Source organism: Physeter macrocephalus, chromosome 4 (genome assembly GCF_002837175.3).
Source record: "Physeter macrocephalus isolate SW-GA chromosome 4, ASM283717v5, whole genome shotgun sequence".
Taxonomy (NCBI): Eukaryota; Metazoa; Chordata; class Mammalia; order Artiodactyla; family Physeteridae; genus Physeter; species Physeter macrocephalus.
In genome coordinates, this window is record NC_041217.1 from 75,563,617 (window position 1) to 75,579,240 (window position 15,624).

Genomic DNA, 15,624 nt, shown 5'->3' on the forward strand with positions numbered 1-15,624 from the left:
GAACACGAACCCGTGTCCCCTGCATCGGCAGGCGGACTCTCAACCACTGCGCCATCAGGGAAGCCCTACTCTTTTTTTATAGATGAGGAAACTGAGCCACAAAGAGACTTAATAACATTCCCAAAGCCACATAACTTGACACAGATTTGAGCCTAGGCTATCTGATACTAGAGAATGTTAATCAACATAAAAGAAAGGTTTAAAAAATTTATTACAGAGCACCAAAGAGGGACTATGATATGATTTGAGCACACGATAATTTCCTGGTATTAATGACATTATCAGTTTCCACTGCTTTCAAGCGAAGTGAAATTGACACCAGATTTTTAAAAAATAAACAAACAAATAAATAAATTTATTTATTTATGACTGCATTAGGTCTTCGTTGCTGCACGCGGGCTTTCTCCAGTCGTGGCGAGCGGGGGTGACTCTTCGTTGCAGTGTGTGGGCTTCTCATTGCAGAGGCTTCTCTTGTTGTGGAGCATGGGCTCTAGATGCATGGGCTTCAGCAGTTGTGGCACGTGGGCTCAGTAATTGTGGCTCGCGGGCTCTAGAGCACAGGCCCAGTAGTTGTGGCGCACGGGCTTAGTTGCTCTGTGGCATGTGGGATCTTCCCAGCCCAGGGATTGAACCTGAGTCCCCTGCATTGGCAGGCAGATTCTTAACCACTGTGCCACTAGGGAAGTCCCATTGACACCAGAATTTATTATTTGTCTTGACATACTTTAAATATCCTTTGGGTAGAGGCAATGCCTTCTCTAAGTTTGGTGTAAAGCCAGCTCATGCCTCATCACATAAATTCCCATAAATAGTTATTAATCCTAAAGAAACAAAAACAAATCACTTGTGTCTTTTCACAAAATGGATTTTTATTGTAGTCATACATGGTTTCTCAGTACCACAGAAAATTGCAATTTAGGGACAATTTTTGGATGGTTCTTACAGAAATATGATGGGTTTTCAGAAATGAGTTGTTCAGGAATGTGGTTAATGAAAAATAAAAGGGGTCAAGAGAAGAGTCTATAGTATGTGCATCTAATTTTTACTTTTTAAAACTCCTTTAAGCTCTGATAACCCTTTTCTCAAGTAAGATCCCAACAAAATTCGCCAGAAACTGAAGTGATTGTGCTATCAAATACAAGGAATACATGTATTTATTTGATAAAGAAAACATGAGAAAAGTGGGTTGGAATGGGCTCAGACTTATTCTCAACTCACCACTGGAGTCTTGGTGTCTGTGCCAACAGTTCAGGAATCAGCAGGCTACCTGGAGATGGGTTATAACAAGAAGCACAAAACCCAAGGCTCTTCTCCAACACCCCTCTGGTCAGTGGAGAAAGCCTGCAGCGAGGCAAGAGGGGAAGTTGCGCCATTCTTCTCACCTCTCCATCACCATTTCATCTTCTGCTTGCTAACCTTGATGTAACTTGAGAGCTGTCCTTGCTTCGGCTGTGCAGTCCAGAAGCCAGAACTTCCTCTAGGAAACTGACCAGTAGACTTGAGGTTACTCAAGGGAAAAAAAAATGTGCATCTCCAGAACAGAATGTCTTGCTCATGACATTTAACTAGATGAAAGGATATCATGAATAGAATGGAAGAGCACTGGTCTGATATTTGGGTGCAGAATAGAAGCATCAGTTGAGCACTAAAACATCCAGACTAGAAGGAGAACCCTTTTGTGCGCGTCCTCAGGGTTCTCACTGTGTCTTTTAGCGTTAAACTTGTAAGATCTGTTAAGACTAATATTTCAAGTTTGAAATTTCTAGTCAGGAACCCAGAATTTTCAAGGGCAAGGCTACTATTGTACATCAACTCAGAACCATGTTATATTAGCACCTCTTATCTAAACTCTTGAAACTGCCTCAGAACTTGTATTGTGCCTCTAGTCTTTTCTTTATCCAGTCTACTCTCCAAAGTGGCACCAATTTTCTAAGATACAGATTATATCCTGTTGCATACTCTCCCCTCTTCTGCTTTAAAACCTTTCTTTTGCTTACAGAGTAATAAACAGATGAAAATTCAAGGCCCTTCATAATGTGACCTCATGATAATACTTGTATTTCTTTTGTTCTGAGAACTGGTTTAAGCTGTGTGTGTGTATACATATAAATGTAGTATATGTATATATGCTATTATCCTCATTTAAAAAATGAAGAAACCAAGCTATAGAGAAGTTAAGTGACTTGCCAAGGTCACAACAACTAGTTAGTGTCTTAGCTGGGATTCAAACCCAGATCTAGAATCTGTGCCCTTCAGTACCACACAATACTCTCACTTGTCTGGTTCTATCTCCCACCAACTATGCAGCCTATGTGCCTTCCATGCCCAACCATTCACTGTTCCCTAAACATGTCCTGAGCTTTCATACCTTTATGCTTTTGCTCTTATTATGTCCTATGTCTGAAATGATAGACTACCCCTTCTTTGCCTGATGAAATCCCTTTTATCCTTTAAGGCTGAGGATTAAAAGCCACCTTTTCTGTGAAGCCTTCCCAGACTATCCTCCATGCTGAACTAATCACCCCCATCATTATTATCACTTTGTCCTAGTGCTATTTTAGCACCATATTATTAATTAGGTACTCTATACATTATCGATGCCAAAATAGACTGTGAGTTACTTAGGGTGGGACTAACACTTATTCATCTTGGATCTCCAGGGTTTACCACAGAGGCTGACACCTAGTAGGTACCCAATAAAGGTATACGGAATAAATGAAGTAATTAAAATAGCTCCCCTTTGGCAAGAAAGCCTTCTCTATAACACAGGAGTTTTGGGGGCATTACTTATAAATATGCTGGACTCATTCTCAGGATACAGATCTATAGCAGATTGAGGGTTGGAGAAATGACCAGGTACCTTATTATTACCACAGCTGTGCAGTCTTAGACCTGGAAGATTCTAGGCTTAGAAAATTTAAATTCCAAACTCCTTTGCAAAAGAAGAAAATGGTGAAGTAGAGGGAAAGGAGCAGAAGCTAAATTCATCTATTCCTCTACTGAACACCTCTGTTAATACTGGCTCCTCTGTCTAGCCTGGCTCTTTGGCCAGTTGGACAGGAGACACTTTGAGGTCAGAAAACAAGTGTCAGGAAATGAGGCAGCATTGCCTTTTTTTTGGAAAGATAACACAAGAAGTTATTGATTAGGGACTTTTAGTAAGAATGAAACAAATATGCTGGGAAACCCTATAGGAATTTATGAGGTGATCTTTGCTTCACATGAGACTCCTACATGTGCAAAGGAAAGGAGTAACTTTCCTGAAATTATACTTAAAGATCCTCCTCTGTGTATCAACAAGACCTCACATTCTTTTTTTTTTAATTTTAGGTGTTTTAGGTATCTATTCTTTTTTTTAAAAATTAATTTAGTTTATTTATTTATTATTTTTGGCTGCGTTGGGTATTCGTTGCTGCGCACAGGCTTTCTCTAGTTGCAGCGAGCAGGGCTACTCTTTGTTGCAGTGCGTGGGCTTCTCACTGCGGTGGCTTCTCTTGTTGTGGAGCACGAGCTCTAGGCGCACAGGCTTCAGTAGTTGTGGCATGTGGGCTCAGTAGTTGTGGCTGGCGGGCTCTAGAGCGCAGGCTCAGTAGTTGTGGTGCACGGGCTTAGCTGTTCCGCAGCATGTGGGATCTTCCCGGACCAGGGCTTGAACCCGTGTCCCCTGCATTGGCAGGCGGATTCTTAACAACGGCGCCACCAGAGAAGCCCAAGACCCCACATTCTTGACTGCAAAGAGAAAACACTATTTATATTTGCCAGGCCTAATTTTGTTCCCCAGGGCCATTGTGGCTTTTTAAAAAGTATCTATTTGGGGACTCTGATGAGTCATTGCAGAATGCTTTAAAAATTATAGGTGATGAACATATTGGTATCTGTACCCCAAACTTTAGACTATGTTTAAAAACAACAAAAAAGAATGATTTTTCTTTTCTAGATTTGTTTTAAATCAGTCTTACTTAAAAAGCAAACTCAAAAATCCCCTTCCCCTGTGGTACTATAATCCAATTCAATTCAGCTCAGTTCAATTAAATTTAACAAGTATTTACTGAGCATCCATTATGTGGTAGGCACTGAACTAGGTGTACATATGAACACTTGTTATGACTCCTAACTTTAAGGGGCTCTCAGAGAGATACACAATCACAATGCAACATGAGAGATGGTATAAACAGTGATGGTACCAGGAGCTAATCTAGTGGATTAGCACTATTGCTTGCCTTGGTTTGTGCTGTCATCAAGGGTGCTTTCCCAGCTCTATGTAGAGAAGGAAGGTGGGCAGAAAAAATCCCTGATTTTAAAAAGTCAACCTCAAAAAGTCTTGCATCACACATTGAAAAACAAGTTTCTTTACTTTTAAGTCTTTGGTAAGGGACTAGACACTAACATTTATAGGATTTTCATTTTAATTACTAAAATAATTGAGCTAAACAACTGTGTTCCTAAACAAAGCTACATATTATAACAAAACTCTATCTATCTATCTATCTATCTATCTATCTCCTCTTTTTTTTTTTTACTATACTCCACAGATAGAAATTACATGTGAGTTTCTTATTATAACAAAGACATTGCGGGAATTTAGAATCAAATCTGAAGAGTGGTATGATGAAAAAAATGAATGGACATTCTGGGGAGCAGGAAAATAGAAAAAGACTTACAGGAAAATAATGAGAAAAAAACCCAAGATATTTGCCTTAATGAGTAATAAGCTTCTAATTATAGCCAAATACTTAGCTGGAACATAGGAATTAGTGAGAGAAAAGGATAAGATGGAACTTTTTTTTTTAAAGACTTATTATTATTTATTTTATTTTTGGCTGTGTCGGGTCTTAGTTGTGGCACACGGGATCTTTTGTTGCAGCACACGGGATCTTTTGTTGCGGTGCGTGGGCTTCTCTCTAGTTGTGGCGTGCGGGTTTTCTCTTCTCTAGCTGTGGCCCATGGGCTCCAGAGCACGCAGGCTCTAGCTGCGGCGTGCGAGCTCAGTAGTTGTGGTGCGTGGGCTTAGCTGTCCCGCAGCATGTGGGATCTTAGTTCCCCGAACAGGGATGGAACCCATGTACCCTGCATTGTAAGGCAGATTCTTTACTACTGGACCACCAGGGAAGTCCCAAGATGGAACTTTTTTTTTTTTTTAACATCTTTATTGGAGTATAATTGTTTTACAATGTTGTGTTAGTTTCTGCTGCATAACAAAGTGAATCAGCTGTATGTATACATATATCCCCATATCCCCTCCCTCTTGCATCTCCCTCCCACCCTCCCTATCCCACCCCTCTAGGTGGTCACAAAGCACCGAGCTGATCTCCCTGTGCTATGCAGCTTCTTCCCACTAGCTACCTATTTTACATTTGGTAATGTATATATGTCAGTGTTACTCTCTCACTTCGTCCCAGCTTACCCTTCCCCCTCCCCGTGTCCTCAAGTCCATTCTTTACATCTGTGTCTTTATTCCTGTCCTGCCCCTAGGTTCATCGGAAGCTTTTTTTTTTAGATTCCATATATATATGTCAGCATACGGTATTTGTTTTTCTCTTTCTGACTGACTTCACTTTGTGTGACAGACTCTAGGTCCATCCACCTCACTACAAATAACTCAATTTTGTTTCTTTTTATGGCTGAGTAATGTTCCATTGTATATATGTGCCACATCTTCTTTATCCATTCACCAAGATGGAACTTTGTTTTTGTTTTTTTTTTTGCGGTATGCGGGCCTCTCACTGTTGTGGCCTCTCCCGTTAAGAAGCACAGGCTCCGGACGCGCAGGCTCAGCGGCCATGGCTCACGGACCCAGCCACTCCGCGGCATGTGGGATCTTCCCGGACCGGGGCACGAACCTGTGTCCCCTGCATCGGCAGGCGGACTCTCAACCACTGCGCCACCAGGGAAGCCCAAGATGGAACTTTTAATACCTCAAAATACTGATTACAGTTGTCGGAGCTACCGTTGTGTTTTTTACCTCTTTGCTTTTTGCACATACTATTCCCTCTGTCTAGAAAGCTGTCCCATCCCTCTCGCATTTTATCTAGTGGAACGATGCATCTTTTAAAACCCAACTCACTCTCACAATATTCCTCTAGGAACTTATTTGTTTACATGTCTATTTTCCATGTAAGCCTATGAGTTTTTTGAGGGCACAAGTAATACATGAATACATTCTTTTTGTAAAAGTTTTAAATAGTATACATAAAGCTCAAGTCTTCCTTGACTCTTCTTCTCCCCATTAGTCTTTCTAGACTAATTTGATCAACAGACATTTATTAAGCACCTATGTGCCAGGCACTGTTCCAGAAGCTGTGAATATAGCAGTAAGCGAAGTAAAAATATTCTGCTCTCATGGAATTTATATTCCACTAGGGGAGGAGGGAAGATAAGCAAAATTGATAAATATAATAATAATGGTGAAAACATATCACTTACTATATGTGAGGTACTATTCTAATGAGATAGAAACTATCCTACTTTACAAAGAAATTGAGGCACAGGAATCAAGTCTTATATCTTGAAAGTGACGAGGTTGGGATGCAAACCCAGACAATCTTGTTCTCTTATTCAAGAGAACTCTCTCTAGTATGTTAGATGAAGAAAATGCTATGGAGAAAAATAAGCAGGTTTGAAGGAGACTTGGAGGTGATAGTGGTGGTGTGAGATTTTAAATCTAGTGGTCAAGGAAGACCTCACTGAGAAACTGACATTTGAGCCAAGACTTGAATAAGGCAATGGAAGACATATCTGGGAGAGGAGCAAGTGCAAGGGGTCCAAGGCCTGGTATGTTCAGGAAACAGAAAGGAGGCTGGTGTGGCTGGAGTGAAGTTGGGTAGTAAGTTGGGTAGTAAGTGAAGTTGGGTAGTAGAGATGAGATTAGAGAGATTAAGGGAAGGGGATGGAGGGGAGTGTGAAGATGAGATCATGTAAGGCCTGATAAGGATTGTAAGGATTTTGATTTTTACTTTAAGTAAGATGGGAAACATCTGGAGGGTTTTGTGCAGAGATGTGACATGCCCTGAATTACATATTTTCTCAGGATCGCTCTACTGCTGTACTGATAACAGACTATAGGGGTTAAGGGTAAGGCAGTTGTAATGATCCCGACGGGAAGTGATGGTGGCATGAACCAGGGTGGTAGTGGTGAGGGGGCTTCAGATTCTGGACACACTTTGAAGGGAAGGATCACAAGATTTACTGATAAATCAGGATGTAGGTGAGAGAAAGAGGGGAGTCACGAAGACAACAAGGTTTTTGGCCTAAGAAACTAGAAGAATGGATAAGTCTGAGGGGTATTATATTTAAGAAGAAATATCAGAAGCTTGGTTTGATCATTGTTAAATATGGATGTTTATTAGACATTCAAGTAGAAGTGTCAAATAGTTGGATATATAAATCTGGAGTCTGGGGGAGAAGCTCAGACTAAAAATAGAGGTTCTCAATGGGGAAGGGTGTGATTTTATGCCCAGAGGACATTTGGCAATGTCTGGAAACATTTTTGGTTGCCATAAGTGCTGGAGTGCTACTGGCATCTGGTGTGTAGAGGCCAGGGATGTTGCTGACCATCCTATAATGCACAGGACAGTTCCCCACAGCTAAGCATTATCTGTCCTCAAATACTAACAGTGCTGAAGTTGAAAAACTCTAGACTAGAGATGTAAATCTGGGAGTCATTAGAGGATAAAATTTAAAGCCCTGAGACTAGATGGGAGTGAGGTGCAGACAAGAAGAGAGGTAGTCCAAGGACAGAGTTCCAGGGATTCCAAAAACAGGAGAAATGAACAAAAGAGACAGAGAAGGAATGGCAAGTGAGGTAGGAGGACTAGGAGAGTACAGTTTCGGGAAGCTAAGTGACAAAAGTCTTTCAAAGTGAAGGAACTGATCAACTGTGTCAAATGCTGCCGATATGTCAAGTACAATGAGTACTAAAAGTTGACTCTGACTTTAGCCATGTGGAGATCCCTGGAACCACAACAGAAGCAATTTTGGGGATTGATGGGCATGAAAGCCTGAATGGAATGGCTTAAGAGAAGAGGTAAGGTTTAAAAGAAGATGGAGGTGTAAGAGAATATATAAGGAGAGGAATCAGAGGCAGTGAGTAAAAACAACTCTTGAGGGCTTCCCTGGTGGCGCAGTGGTTGAGAGTCCACCTGCCGATGCAGGGGACGCAGGTTCGCGCCCCGGTCCGGGAAGATCCCACATGCCGCGGAGCGGCTGGGCCCGTGAGCCATGGCCGCTGAGCCTGCGCGTCCGGAGCCTGTGCTCCCGCAACGGGAGAGGCCGCAACAGTGAGAGGCCCGCGTACCGCAAAAAAAAAAAAAAAAAAAAAAACCCTCGAAGAATTTTGCTATAAAAGAGAACAGATAAATAGTATAGAACGTGGAAAGAGATAGGAGGTTAATAGAAGGTTTTTCAAGATGGGGAAAAATCCTAGCATGTTTCTATGCTTCTGTGAATGATCCAATAGAGTGGGAAAAACCCATTTAGGATTGAGAGAGGAGCAGGTTTGGAGTGATGCCCTGGGGTAGGTGAGGGGATGGAATCTGGCACCCCAGTAGGAGGGCTGGGCTTAGCCAGGAGCATTCTCCACTGTGATGTGAAGGCAGAGGATAGCAGCAGTAGTGGGAGCTGTGGAAGTTCTCTTCTAATGACTTCTCTTACCAGTTAATGTACACCTCGAGTAATATCTTCTTGATGTGTGTATCCTTAATGTAAAGTAGATGTTGAATTAAGTATTTGCTAAAGGAATATATGAATCAGATTCATATTTTTTAAAGAAGTTAAGACCTCAGGTTAAATGTCACCTATCGTGCTATACTTTTGCTAAATATTCAACAGCCATTTTTTCAGGAGTAAGGAAAAAGTCTGGCATTCAACATTTATGTCGGAAAATATTAGGAATCTCACACACACACATCATCTTGCTCCTCACTGGATGTATATACTTTACCCAGAAAGAACTCATTATTTCTCAAATGGGCTATACCTTTCCCCACCACCTCCTGTCCTCAATTATGCTGTTTTCTCAGTCCTGAATGCTCTTTTTTCCTATGGAAATCCAACTTACTCTTTAAGGTCTAGCACAAATGCTATCTCCACTGTGAAGCATTTCCTGATTACTCTGCCAGAATTAATTGTATCTATTTTGGATGCATTTTATTTAACTTACATACATTAACACTTCTCAAATTTCTGTTCCTAAGAACCCCTAACAACAGAAGACAATGAATTTATTAGTCCTGAGGGTACAGTCCAAATTGGTTTACCAGCTTACATCTTTCTTTGAGGTCTGGTATTTTGTTTTAAAAATACATAACAATTTTGTTATTTTTCATAAAAGGACCTTTTAAATTTCAATATAAACATATTTTTGATAAGGAATTTACCAGTTAAATTATTTAATCCCCTCCCCCCGGCAATTCTAAGAAAACAGACACTCCAAAAGATGTGTCATGTTTATTTTGTGCCTTTGTGTGTCCCTGGTACTAATCATATCCTAATTTGAGAAATACAGATTTGTTTAAGTCCCCCATCTGGACATAAGATCATCAAAGATAGGGACATCTTATTTTCTTTGTATTTTAGGCCTTGCTTTGGAAGTGTACTTTATATAAAGCAGCTACTTAATAAATATCTTCCCTCTTGCTCCCAAACAGTATAATCATAACATTCTGTCAATATCCTTGGCTCACATTTTTTTTCTTGCTGCTCTCTGACTGAAGCAATACTAATAGCAATAGTAAACAAAACAAAACAAAACAAAAAACCAACAACTCAAATATGGACAGTTGAATGGAGAAGCAAGCTGTGGTATGTTCACACAGTGGAATGGTACACAGCACCGACAAAGGAATGAACAAGGTTACATAGAACAATACAGATGAATCTTAGAAGCATGTTGAGTGAAAAAGTATGATACAATTTTTTAATTAAGCTCAAAAATAACTAAAACTAAACAACGCATCGTTTAGAATTAGTGATAAAAATACAACTCTCCCCATCAAAGCAAGGGCATTAAACACAAAATTTAGGATAGTGCTTACTTGTTGTAGGGAGATAAAGGATGTATTTTCAGCAGATCACACAGACAGATCCATGTTATTGGCAATTTTCTAGTCCTTAGGTGAAGGATCCAAGGGTATTCATTATACTATTATATTTTCTAACATATTTACACATACTCTTTAATAAAAACATTATATTAAGATAGAATTAAGAAAAAAAAGCTTCTATATCTATAGGGTTTCTATACTCTGAAGTTTCTCACAATCTTTAGCATGCTAATGTGAATCTCTCTCTTTTCCGGGAGGATACAGTGATTTTTCCAAACTTAGCTGGCTAAGAATCTTTTTTAATGGAGTATCTATCAATATCTCCCCAAACAAATTTTCTATAGAACAGACCTTGGGAAACACTGAATTAAGATATAAAATATTTCCTTGATTATAACTAATTCCATTGAGGTTACTTTACCCCATGATACTTTCTTACAGACAGTGTAACTGCCTATGAAAAAATGTAGTTACTCCTTCTCAGTTCCCACCTTAGTACTGGACACCTGATTTATGAAAAAAACAAAAAGCAAAGCAAAGCAAAACAAATAAATAGGAGCCCTTGGTCCTACTTCCTCTCCCCCTGTGAAGAAACAGGACAAAAAAGCAACCAATGGGATTCTGCATGTATCCAGCACTGTGCATGTGTCATTCATTGGAGTATCATGCGAGGAGAAAGGATTATCCTCAGTCCACAGGGCAAGAGATGGACTCCTCAAAGACTGAACTGCCTGTCATATCAGTTACATAAAGATATGAAAGGGGGTTACCGTCTGAGAATGAAGAGAGCTACAGATGTACTTTCTCACCACTGGGAACATTCAAGACCACGTCAATTTGTCAGAGCAACCACAACTAGAAGAGTAGAATGGTGACCGCATACCAAAACGAACAAACAACACCCCCAAACCCAACAGGAAACAAAACTCCATATTACCTATCTGTAGCAAACATGGATGGTGAAGACTCTGTGCAAGTCTATTAATTATAGAGGTACTGAGTCTGGAGGCTTCAAAGGGGAAATTTGTGTGAGCACAAATGGAAATCAAGCTACTAAAGCTTTTTCTCCAAAGACCACAAAAGTCACCTGGCAATTGGACTACCGTCAGAGTAAATTTTACCACTGCCCCAGTATATTCCTACCTGGCATAATAATATAATTCTGCTCTTGAATTACATTAAAGTCATTTTCAAAACAAGTGATTTGGAAGTATGGGTGACAATAGAGATGGTGACAATGAGTATCCAAAGTCTTTTTTACTTTATTTCCCCCAAATGTAATAGTAATAACAACAGCAGCAGCAAGCAACACATATTAAGTGCTTACCCTGTGCCAGATTCTCCTCTAATATTTTATATATATCACCCAATCATCATAACAATGATATAAGGAGCTATTATTACCTCTATTTTACAGTTGAGAAACCTGAGGCCCCAAAAAGTTAAATAATTTGCCTAAGGTCATACAAGTGGACATATGGCAAAACTAGGATTTAAAAAAGGTAGTCAGTCTGTCACTAGAGCCCTTGCTCTTAATTGCTGTGCTACACTGCCTCTTAGACCAAAGAGTACAATAAGGTGATTTATAAATAACAGGTCTCATTCAAGCCCAGAAGTTCTAATGATAATCCTAGTGAAAGAACTTATGTCCTAAAGGATACATCATTCAATTGGGGAAGGTAATACAGTTTTGCAGCACTGTGTAGAGGATAATGAACTACATACTTTACTACTTAATAATCCCAATGGACATCAAATTGACCTTTAAAAATTTGTAGAACATCTTAATAATTTTCTCATCATTAAAAAACATTAAAATGTAGATAACATAGGAAATAAAGAAGTAAACGAGTCACTCGTGTGTCACTACACAGGATTAGCATTTTTGAGCTTTTCCTTTCATTTAAAGTTTTTTATTGTCTAACCCAACAAATTCTGAAACAAATATGCAAACACTGGATAGGGTCTTACATACCACACAAAAAGGCACATCCTATAAACCTGTAAAAGATAATATCATTTTCCTAAACTGCAACCTTCTGGCTGCAAGAGACAAAAACCCATTCAAACTAGCTTAAGCAAAAGAAAAAAGTGTACTCAACGACATGGGGGTGGGGGTCTATCACTGAACCAGTGTAAGATCAGTGCCTCATAAGGGACTGGAATCTGGAACTGGAGGCTGCTTTGAAACCAGACAGTACATACCTCTCTGACTCTGTCTCTATTTCTGACTTTTTCATTTATTGGTCTCTTCTTTTAGCTTTGCATTATTCATCTGATTCTTTTTCTTTCTTTTGAGTTGAAGTAAAATGTTTTTTTAACTAATTTTCTCCATACAAATTGATGATTTTTTTCTTTTCTTTAATCTATTTTAAAAAAATTATTAGTTTTATTTGTTTATTTTTTGGCTGCGTTGGGTCTTCGTTGTTGTGCATGGGCTTTCTCTAGTTGCGGCGACTGGGGGCCACTCTTCGTTGCAGCGCGCAGGCTTCTCATTGCGGTGGCTTCTCTCATTGCAGAGCACGGGCTCTAGGTGCGTGGGGCTTCCGTAGTTGTGGCTCACAGGCTCTAGAGCACAGGCTCAGTGGTTGTGGCGCTCGGGCTTAGCTGCTCCGTGGCATGTGGGATCTTCCTGGACCAGGGCTCAAACCCGTGTCCCCTGCATTGGCAGGCAGATTCTTAACCGTTGCACCACCAGGGAAGTCCCAAATTCATGATTTTTAAAATTTGTTAATTTTTAAGAATCAGGAGCAGTTAACTTCAGGGTTGGAAGGGCATGGTGTGAAGCTATAAACGTAAAATTTTTCTGGCTGGCAAATTAGTATTTAAGCATCTTAAAAATGTTAATATTCTCTGATGCAGTAATTTCATCTCAACATTGCTAGCAGTGCATTGAATCTAGGATCACAAAAATCTGAACCTGAATTCTAGCTTTGCACTTCCTTGCTAAATGACGTAAGGCAAACTACTTAATTGTCTTCTCTTACCGTTCCAGTTTCTTCACTTGAAAATTGGAAACACAAGAATATTACCTTTCAGATCATGAAGATTAAATGAGATAATATATGAAATGAAGTCAGCAGATTGTCTGGCATATAGTATATGTCCAATTACTATTATCCCAAGTGAACAAATGGACAAGTGTGTAATGATGTATATAAAATCATGTTTGTTACAGCACTGTTTATAAGAGTAAAAAAATTATAAACAATGAATATCAAAAAATGTTTGTTTTGTTCACTGCCATATATCTAGTCTCAAGATAGCTCTTGGAATACATAGGTGCTCGATAAGTACTTGTTGAGTGAACAAAAAACTGAGGATTGGTTAAATAAGTTGTGGCACAATTGGACAATAGAATGCTATTCAGTTATTAAAAATGACATATATAAGTATTTTTATTGAAAGTACATGTATAGTATATTCCACTTTAAACATACATGTGTATACATTAATAGGAAAAAACCTAAAAGGGCATACGTCAAGATGGTTGACATTTCCAATGGTGTGATGGTGGTAGTATGAATATTTTTATTATCTTATTTTTGCTTAACTGTATTAAATGTTTTTCCTATAAGGATTACATATTGATTTTGTAACAAAAAGCTATTTTTAATTAAAAAATATGTTTCAATGTACAAATAAATTGGAATCAGGGGACACAGATTTGAATCTTGGGTTAAATTTAGTTTTTTTAAAAAGCATCTTGTTAGAGTTATTCATTTATATGCCTATTTTTCCATTAGACACTGAGATCTTTAACGACATAGAATATGTCTTCATCTTTCTAACACCTTGCACAGAACTTTACACATAACAGCACTCAATAAATGCTTGTCAGTGACAGGTGATACACTCCATCACAGCTCTTGGCAATGGTGTTTTAACACTTTGGTTACAGGAGAAAAGTAAACTCTCCCAAAAATCTCTACCAAGAGATGGTAGATGGTGATGGTTCCAACAGTTTCAAAACTGATTCTGAAATACCTACAAGTGAAGAAGTGTCCTCTGAATTCCTCTTCCTTTGCAATGTAAATTCTGTCACAGGATCCTAATTTTTCAGTAAATAATTCAGAGATCAAACCAACTCGTGGTTATAGGAGAAGGTCCAAGTTTCTAGTGTTACTTGTTTAAGTAGAAATCTATAAAGAACCTGTTGATAATATGAATCGGCATCCTCCCAGTTTCAAATCTATCTACAGAAATTCAAAATGCCACCTGTTTTCTAAGCTCTAAACTACTCTCTACAAAAAAACACTAATGTCCTGACTTTGTCAGAATTATATTATTACCAAAGCTCAGGCATCATCTCGGGTAGTAATGAAACTGACAGCTGCCACTAGTTAATCAAGTTAGTCATTTTTATCCAAAGGGCAACACTGTCTTAAATCTCATTCTTAATTATCTCTGGATGACAGAAATCTTTTTGTTTTCTTTATGGGATGATTTTATTTTTTATTTTTATTTTTATTTTTTTTAACATCTTTATTGGAGTATAACTGTTTTACAATGGAGTGTTAGTTTCTGCTTTACAACAAAGTGAATCAGTTATACATATACATATGTTCCCATATCTCTTACCTCTTGCATCACCCTCCCTCCCACTCTCCCTATCCCACCCCTCTAGGTGGTCACAAAGCACCGAGCTGATCTCCCTGTGCTATGCGGCTGCTTCCCACTAGCTATCTATTTTACATTTGGTAGTGTATATATGTCTATGCCACTCTCTCACTTCGTCTCCCCCTCCCCGTATGCTCAAGTCCATGCTCTAATAGGTCTGTGTTTTATTCCCGTCCTACCGGTAAAGTCTTCATGACATTTTTTTTCCTTAGATTCCATATATATGTGTTAGCATACGATATTTTTTTGGTCCTCTTGACTTACTTCACTCTGTATGACAGACTCCAGTTCTATCCACCTCATTACAAATAACTCCGTTTCATTTCTTTTTGTGGCTGAGTAATATTCCATCGTATATATGTGCCACATCTTCTTTATCCATTCATCTGTTGATGGACACTTAACATGCTTCCATGTCCTGGCTATCGTAAATAGAGCTGCAATGAACATTTTGGTACATGACTCTTTTTGAATTATGGTTTTCTCAGGGTATATGCCAGGTAGTGGGATTGCGGGTTCGTATGGTAGTTCTATTTGTAGTTTTTTAGGGAAACTCCATAGTGTTCTCCATTGTGGCTGTATCAATTGACATTCCCAGCAGCAGTGCAAGAGTGTTCCCTTTTCTGCACACCCTCTACAGCATTTATTGTTTCTAGAGTTTTTGATGATGGCCATTCTGACCGGTGTGAGATGATACCTCATTGTAGTTTGGGTTGGCATTTCTCTAATGATTAATGATGTTGAGCATTTCTCTCATGTGTTTGTTGGCAATCTGTGTCTCTTCTTTGGAGATATGTCTATTTAGTTCTGCTGGCCATTTTTGGATTGGGTTGTCTGTTTTTTGGTATTGAGCTGCATGTGTGGCTTCTAAATTTTGGATATGAATCCTTTGTCAGTTGCTTCATTTGCAAATATTTTCTCTCGTTCTGAGGGTTGTCTTTTGGTCTTGTTTATGGTATCCTTT

At 39.1% G+C, this 15,624-nt stretch overlaps 1 protein-coding gene across 4 annotated transcripts in view; it reads right to left on the minus strand.

Moving 5' to 3' along the window:
• Positions 1–849: 849 nt before the first annotated feature.
• Positions 850–15,624, minus strand: part of VPS45 (vacuolar protein sorting 45 homolog) — a 69,095-nt gene continuing 54,320 nt past the window's right edge. The window contains exons 15-16 of one of the 4 annotated variants that reach the window (XM_055084353.1): positions 1,383–1,485; positions 850–1,267 (exon numbers count right to left, since the gene is read on the minus strand). In XM_055084353.1, coding sequence (XP_054940328.1) covers positions 1,398–1,485 — 88 coding nt within the window. In that variant the 3' untranslated portion in view covers positions 850–1,267; positions 1,383–1,397. The other 3 variants (XM_007109689.4, XM_055084352.1, XM_028488885.2) reach the window with 3 other exon arrangements.